Source organism: Sesamum indicum, linkage group LG1 (assembly GCF_000512975.1).
Source record: "Sesamum indicum cultivar Zhongzhi No. 13 linkage group LG1, S_indicum_v1.0, whole genome shotgun sequence".
In the NCBI taxonomy this organism is placed as follows: domain Eukaryota; kingdom Viridiplantae; phylum Streptophyta; class Magnoliopsida; order Lamiales; family Pedaliaceae; genus Sesamum; species Sesamum indicum.
This window is the reverse complement of record NC_026145.1, coordinates 12,118,858-12,126,532: the sequence shown is the minus strand read 5'-3', so window position 1 is coordinate 12,126,532 and position 7,675 is coordinate 12,118,858. Positions and strand designations below refer to the sequence as shown.

Genomic DNA, 7,675 nt, shown 5'->3' with positions numbered 1-7,675 from the left:
AAAAGTAATCTGCGTGCAAAGTCTCAGCTGCAGCACAAGACTTGACAAGTTTAGAGATGCAAGAATGGTGGGAAATGCTGACACGGCAGGACTTCCTCAACTAATCCGCGAAGAGCCATTTCTTGGCTAGTCATCTTTCTCCGACTCACCATGCAACTGAAGGGCCTTTAATAATGAGATATTCTTTCCGCAGGTCGCTGTCCAAATTCATAAATCATCTCTAAAAATTGTAATGAATCTGACCAAACATGTAATCATAAAAACAGGAAAACCAAAGGGTTGATAATTTAGTAGCGGCTTTTGGGGTAGTTACACTCCTCACTTAAGACTCTCTCGCACCGTCAAGATGTCCGGTGACTCGCCGGAACCTAACAACCCCCTCCTCCGCCACCATCTTGACGGGTGGCGCCACCATCTCGCCACCTCACTCCGCCTCAAGACCACCCTCCTCTCCGAGCTGAGCGGGGCCGTCGGCGACCTCGGCACCTACATCCCCATAGTACTGGCCCTCACACTGGTCTCCCACCTTGACCTCTCCACCACCCTTATCTTCACCGCTCTCTACAACATCGCAACTGGAGTCCTCTTCGGCACCCCCATGCCCGTCCAGCCCATGAAGTCTATCGCCGCCGTCGCCGTGTCGGAGACACCCCATCTGACGGTCTCCCAGATCGCCGCCGCCGGCATATCCACCGCTGCCGTCCTCTTCTTCCTGGGGGTCACCGGCCTCATGTCCATCCTCTATCGCTTCCTCCCCCTCCCTGTCGTCCGCGGCGTCCAGCTCTCACAGGTGTACTGAAATTCCACACTTTTTGATATATTGCCCCAACATTTTCCAACATCACAGAGACAATGAGTATATATGACGTGCTGCAATCAAAGTTGTGATTTTTTATTGATAAATTATTAGGAAATGGCTCAAATTTATTGCTAAAGGATTGAAAGTTCATTTTGATGGATTGTTTAGTATGAATCTGCAATTTCTCTCATTTTTCATGAGCATGGTATTTGATTCTTGAATTTGCATGAATTTCACTAGAATTAATGTAATGGAAGCTGGACAACTATATACGATATGACTATTACGAAAGAATTAATTACACATACTGTCACTATGTAATAAGATTTGTCCTTGTTTCTCTAACACTAATAATACTAGTTTGTTTTCCACAGTTCTTGAGTTAGTGGATGAAGCTTTCAAAAATGAATCTTGATGTGAAGGAAAAACTCCCTTGATTCCTGAAAGACATTCTTTACTATGTTGACAGGGCCTGGCATTTGCCTTCTCTGCTATCAAGTACATTCGTTACAATCAAGATTTCACCAAAACAACAGCAACAAAAACCAGCGACCCCCGCCCCTGGCTCGGCCTACACGGCCTTGTTCTTGCGCTAGTTTGCCTCCTCTTCCTAATCCTTGCAACAGGGGACGGCAGCGGCAATGAGAGTGATGCCCATTTGGTCTCAACAACCCGACGAAGAAGAGTTCAGAGAAGGCTCAGGATTTTATCATCAATCCCATCTGCCCTCATTGTCTTCTTGCTTGGCTTGATCTTGTGTTTTATCAGAGACCCGACAATATTCAGCGACATAAAGCTTGGCCCGTCGAGGTTTCATGTGTTGAAAATCACATGGGATGATTTCAAAGTCGGATTTGTACGAGGAGCAGTGCCTCAGATCCCTCTATCAGTGCTGAACTCAGTTATTGCAGTATGTAAGCTGTCTGGTGATCTGTTTCCTGGTACAGAACTATCCGCAACCAAAGTTTCGGTTAGTGTAGGTTTGATGAACTTGGTCGGCTGCTGGTTTGGGGCAATGCCAGTGTGCCATGGCGCGGGAGGGCTGGCAGGGCAGTACCGTTTTGGGGGGAGGAGTGGTCTATCTGTGGTGTTTCTTGGATTGGGGAAACTAGTTCTTGGCTTGCTGTTTGGGAACTCATTTGTGCGGATTCTGAGTTCGTTCCCAGTGGGGATTCTTGGAGTGCTGTTGCTTTTTGCTGGGATTGAATTGGCAATGGCATCAAGGGATATGAATTCCAAGGAAGAGTCTTTTGTGATGCTGGTTTGCGCTGCTGTGTCGTTGACGGGGTCGAGTGCTGCCTTGGGGTTCGGATGCGGGATTGTGCTGTACTTGGTGTTGAAACTAAGGGAGATGGGTTTCTCCGGTCTTCCCTTCTTTAGATCAAAGTCTGAGCCGACTGCTGAAGATGAATCCCTTATAAATCCATAAGATTCTTATCTACCACGTTTGACACATGGGACCTTACTGTAAGAGAAGTATACTCTTAGCTATATTAACACTTCACAAGATTTGAGCAGGCATGTCATAAGACATTGGCCCTTCAGACTGTTGTTCTTCTTCTTCTGCAGGATGAAGAAAAGACGATGTGATGATGCAGTTGAGATGAGGTTGACACAGAAGACTCCAAGGCTGCTACTTATTCCGTATCTAAATGTTAATTAACCTAAATTCTCTAAATTAGTATTTATGGGATTAAGGCTATTATGGCTTATCTGATTCTAGTAATGAGGATTCTGGGTTGCATCTGGATATAGATTACTGGGTGAGTAGAAAATCCTTACCTGTATTTGCTGGGTTAGCTCCATGTTACGAGGAGTGAAACTAAATTCAATATTTCAAAAAGTCATGCATATAATGTCCTGCATTGGTCAGATATCATGTCAAATACAACATGATATGTCTTCAACACTGTATTCAATATGTCATGCGATAGTTCAGATACAGGTAAAGATAAAATGCTCGCTGAAGCCAATTTTCTGTGAGATTGAAGAAAATAGGTCATCTGATCATTTGAAATTTCTATAATCAAAGGTCTCTGCAAAACGTGAAGAGGTTATCATGATCAACTGCTTAGGCTCCATTTTAAGTTGTCACCAGAAGGTATACAAGTCCCTTCAGATACTCTACTATTTCCGATCCTCCCAGCTTTGAGCTTCCATATACTCTATCGACAAAAGTTATTGGAACCTATGAAAACGTGGAAAGCAACATCAGAAACCAGTTTAAACATTCGAAAAATTTCATGGTTTAGGTTTAGATGTTAGAATCTATATAACCTTAACTTGTTTCTAACAGAGCTTGTCAAGAGTCTTTACCAATGAGTCCCAAATCCAAGCTTCAAGTACTTTCAGGTCTAACAAATCTGGAATTTGTTGGATTTGTTGTTATTTGGATTTCTGAGTTATAATTTGGAGTCTACTAACAAGTATTAGGTAGTCCTGAAATCGACTTCTAGGGTCAGTTTTCCAAAGTTGGTACGTTACATGCTCTTCATTCTAGTGGACTTGATGTTTACCATGAATCAATATTTCCGTTTCTTCTGTGATAAAATTTGCACCGTTACGTTCATACTCATTCGTATCACCTTCCTAAGTAGATATAGGAAATTGTAGTTACCTCTTCAATGTGGTAACCCTTTCTTGAGGCTCTAACAATCATCTCCATCTGGAAAACATACCCCTTGCTCACACATGAGCTTATAACATCTTCAAGCACAGATTTCTTGTAAAGCCTTCAAATCAGAAGGGAATATCAAACTTAAGGTGGTATCTGAAAGGGAGAAACTATTATGGCAGGTGCAGAGTTGAGCAATACCGGAATGATCCTGTTAAGTCTGATACACCTGGCCAAAGAAGTGTTTGCGCAAGGACATTTGCTCCCCTGCTTGTCAATTTACGCATCAGATTCCACCCATGCACCCCACCCCCTTTAACATATCGAGTTCCAGTAACTATGCTTGCACCTGTCTCTCTCTGTTTCCTGAACTCAAAAACAGTTTTCACCTAGTATGAGTAGTCAAGCACCAAGTTCATGAAAATCCAGCACTTCAATAAAAATATACTTACTTTATAAAGCTCGGTAGGTATTTCGGCTGTGACAGAACATGAAAAAGAGAACTCAGCTCAAATGGGAATGAAGAAAAGAAGTATTGCATATTTAAAAGAGTAAATAAATGAAGAGGGAAACTTCAGTACAAGTAGTCATGACGTTTGAATAAAAGTGACCATCATTTTCCAAGTCATCTTGATTAGAAAAATCTGATGAAATATCCTTTTCTTCTTTCCTTTTTGGTTTTCTTCACATTATTAACAAGATCCGTAAAGCTGTCAGCCTTGGCCCTTAGGATCTGAATTTCATACTACAAAAATATTTTGCTTCTTTTATAAATTAGAACATTAAAGAGGATTGGGTGCAATACTTTCAGAGAGTATGGAAATCATAGGTTCTCACAATCTAAAAAGTAAGATGATATGAACAAATTCTGTGTTTTTATGCATTTGAAGCCAGAAACTTACATGGTGGGATAAGTCAGCATCCATTATCACAACAAAATTTCCAGTCGCATGCTTCAGACCATGCATGTAAGCCGTACCTGCAATGTAAAACCTTAAGATATTTCACCATGATCTTTCAAAGTAGAGGATGACTGAAAACATACCCAAGCCAAGCTTCTTAGGTCTAGGTCTCAACAACTGCATTACCACAGCACCATGAGTAAAACATACAGCAATAAGAGCTAGAGATTTGATGTCATAAACTACAAAAATGAGTAAATTAAGTCCTAAAAGCTTACAATACAGGCTTCCCCATATGCTTGCTGCAGTTGTTTGACAATCTCCTGGGTTCCATCTGGACTCCCATCATCCACTACTATTATTTCAAAATTGACATTCCTGATCCAAAAGAAGAAAAGAGTCATAAAAAGTGAGGAAGTCCAACATGTGCAAAGGAGAGAACCAAAATGATTATTTCAAACTCTCGATCCATTTCAGCCACACAAAAAAAATTGTAAAATACATTTTGACCCCCTAACTGCATGTTGTGTGAAATTCCCTCTACCATGCATACTTTATAAGACATGAAGACCACTTCACCCCATCCCCCCAAACAATAATATAAAAGATCTATCCCCCCTAAGCAATTTGGTGTCAAATTTCCTCTTCAGTATTATGTGAATCTATCCCCCTAACATCAATACAATTTTATTTTACTTTATTCTTTCTTTTCCTCCTTTCTCTCTCTTCACAATAGTTGGGAACAAAACAGATTCTAATATCTAACGAACAATGAGCAGCCTCTGGAAATCTAAGGAAATTGCAGAATAAAAAACATAAAAAGTTAATATACACACACACACACATTTATATATATATATATATATGTATATGTGAGTGTGAGTGTGAGTGTTTGTGTGTATTATTGTGACACAGACAGAGAGAAACAGAGAGCAATACTCACTGGAGGTGCTTAAATATAAGGTAAACAATGAGCGCAATGTTGAGGCGCTCATTGTAGGTGGGAACAATTATGCTGTACTTGTTCTCCTCTTTTTCTTCCATTGAATTTCTGATCAACACCATCAAAAACCTAAAAATGATCAGTAATTGTTTCTTTTCAAATCTTTAATCAGGTGAAAGAACAGAGAGGATTCGGAAAAATACTATGTAGTGGACTGGATCCAACCGAACAATTGTATAGTTCATGCACAATATCTTCAACCCAAATTAAATAATAAGGATCTAAACCAAATAATTTCCAAGCCAGCTGAATATATATATTTAGTTTTCTCCTTCAATTATGCCTGATTCATACTAAATTCTTGTTCTGACTATATCAAATAGAAATAGTGCTGGCAGATTTTTATTCACTTGTTCAACAATTTTCTAGTTAAATGATTGCCTTTAAACTCAACATCTAGTCCCACATCAAATAGCATGTCTCAAGTAGTTTGAGTCTTTGTTGTCTGTTTTTCAACATCCAATTTAGTATCTGCATTATCAATACAACTGATAGGTATCCCCAATTTTCAAGAATACTCATTTAATTTACATGCAGAGCTCCAAAACATAGTGGAAGGATTAAGAATTACATGTCCGTATATCTACTTGCAACATGAAAAACATAAGCAACAAGGAGAAAAAGTCAAACAGCTCTGCAGATCCCAAGCTTTACCAAAATTTTACGCATATTAATTGTACTCATACTACTTAATAGGAGATGCCGACCCGATTTTTCTACTTCAAAGCATGAACAGAGAAAGAGGAAGCCAAAAGAAAAACACAAGGTTGTGCTCATTAGACATCTCCATCAACTGTACAAAATCGATGAATCATCTTAGGTTATTTTCAATTTACCATTTTGTCAGTCAAATCATGCTAAACAAAGAAGAATTGTCAACATTCTTCCCCCATATACAAAATGCATAGTAGTTGATTTAAGTGTAAAATTTCATACAAATTGAGAAAACTGATGACAACTTAACAAATTACAAAAGTTTCACATGTCAATCAGCCAAGTCTTTCAATTTTCAACATATTTCAGCAAAAAAAATAAATATTCTGGCGAGAAGAACATTGGGTGTTCAATCAGGCATTTTAACAAAATCCTTGAAAGCAATTAAAATTTCTCCTACAAACTGTAAAAAAAATTACAAAGAACAAAAATTACTTGTTAATGTCGTCGGAGAGAAGTTGTGCCGATGGAGCCGGAGCCGGAGCCGTCTGCGATCGAGCGAATGATCTGCTTTCTTCTTCCCGCTGAGAGAGAGAGAGAGAGAGAGAGAGAGAGAGAGAGAGAGAGAGAGTTATTTCATGTCTATCTACATGGAAAAAAAATCTGAATTCATAATCGAGTACATTTTATAGAATAAAGTCATCACTGGGACCAATCAACTATTGTATTTGAACAAGCAAGAGCTAACCATAGCTCTTGATCTATACATCTTTGTCTTCTAATGCTGAGATCTCTTAAGCTAAAATTCTAGTTCCAAGCACCCTTCTTGTTTCATTATCGAATTTCAGTCACCTCCAAAATTTCAAAAATTAAACTTGATGAAAATTGAGCAATGATTTCTCACTTACAACTACTATAGGTAAGGGGAAGAATGTTCCATTGCAAAATAGGATTATGTGTAGCTAGTACTTTCTTCAATTTATGTTTTATATTTCTTACACAGTAGACATCAGCATCTAAGAAATAATATCGGAATTCCCATAACAACTCCAAATCCACCGATAGTTGCAAGTACCTTATTAAGGTTTTGGAAGTAATATAAGGAGCTTTCATGGCAGCACCAACTGAACTACTGCCGGTCATATAAATCCCCCAATAAAATTATGAAAAATTCAACAAACTCAAGTGGAAAGAGGCAGAAAAGAGCTCGATATTATAACAAAACGATGATTGAAAAATACCGGGCGGCGCCGAGGACGGAAACGCCGATTCAGATGGTAATTCCGATGGCGAAGAAGGTGTTACGAGTGATCCGAACCAAATCCTGCTACCGTGAGCCAGAAAACATCAGCTTCGTGCTGATGCTGAACACCTCTCCCCCTCTTTCCCCCCCCCTCTCTCTCGCGTTCGTAACGAGAACGAAGAAAATCAATCAACAGTTGCCTGATCAGAGAAGCAAGACGAGTGTGTGGGCCGACAAATAGGCTGCTATAAAATTATGAGCTTTGCATGATCGATATTTTGGGCCTAACTATACTAGGCCCAATGAGCTCACCCATTTTCCACTCGGCCCTATTTAGGATATTATGAAAATGAATGAAAAACAAACAATCTATATATTTATTTAGAGGAGATATTTTCCACTATAATATTTTTTCATATAAGTTTTTTATGTCAATGTTGTCACATTAATTTTTTTAATT

At 39.3% G+C, this 7,675-nt stretch overlaps 2 protein-coding genes across 4 annotated transcripts; one reads left to right on the top strand and one right to left on the bottom strand.

The window, feature by feature from the left end:
* Positions 207-2,626, top strand: LOC105164155 (molybdate transporter 2). Of its 2 annotated transcripts, none has more exons than XM_020693132.1 (3): positions 207-790; positions 1,269-2,266; positions 2,345-2,626. In XM_020693132.1, the coding sequence occupies exons 1-2, from the start codon at positions 347-349 to the stop codon at positions 2,226-2,228; spliced, it is 1,404 nt and encodes a 467-aa protein (XP_020548791.1). In that variant the 5' UTR covers positions 207-346; the 3' UTR covers positions 2,229-2,266; positions 2,345-2,626. The 2 variants fall into 2 exon arrangements, with proteins under 2 accessions (XP_020548791.1, XP_011081048.1); XM_011082746.2 differs by having other exon boundaries at positions 208-790; positions 2,369-2,626.
* Positions 2,647-7,376, bottom strand: LOC105164135 (dolichol-phosphate mannosyltransferase subunit 1). Of its 2 annotated transcripts, none has more exons than XM_011082718.2 (10): positions 7,214-7,376; positions 6,468-6,556; positions 5,259-5,387; positions 4,594-4,693; positions 4,459-4,492; positions 4,316-4,392; positions 3,866-3,891; positions 3,615-3,779; positions 3,417-3,531; positions 2,647-2,987 (listed from the first exon to the last, which is right to left on the bottom strand). In XM_011082718.2, the coding sequence occupies exons 3-10, from the start codon at positions 5,378-5,380 to the stop codon at positions 2,883-2,885; spliced, it is 744 nt and encodes a 247-aa protein (XP_011081020.1). In that variant the 5' UTR covers positions 5,381-5,387; positions 6,468-6,556; positions 7,214-7,376; the 3' UTR covers positions 2,647-2,882. The 2 variants fall into 2 exon arrangements, with proteins under 2 accessions (XP_011081020.1, XP_011081028.1); XM_011082726.2 differs by having other exon boundaries at positions 2,883-2,987; positions 5,259-5,366.

Bases quoted from the DNA above. Each gene is read 5' to 3' on its own strand.
- LOC105164155 (XM_020693132.1), top strand. From the start codon at position 347: ATGTCCGGTGACTCGCCGGAACCTAACAACCCCCTCCTCCGCCACCAT. The intron at 791-1,268 runs GTGTACTGAAAT...CTATGTTGACAG, and splicing joins GCGGCGTCCAGCTCTCACAG to GGCCTGGCATTTGCCTTCTC.
- LOC105164135 (XM_011082718.2), bottom strand. From the start codon at position 5,380: ATGGTGTTGATCAGAAATTCAATGGAAGAAAAAGAGGAGAACAAGTAC. The intron at 4,393-4,458 runs GTATGTTTTCAG...TTTACATTGCAG, and splicing joins ACCTAAGAAGCTTGGCTTGG to GTACGGCTTACATGCATGGT. The intron at 3,532-3,614 runs GTATTGCTCAAC...TCTGATTTGAAG, and splicing joins GACTTAACAGGATCATTCCG to GCTTTACAAGAAATCTGTGC.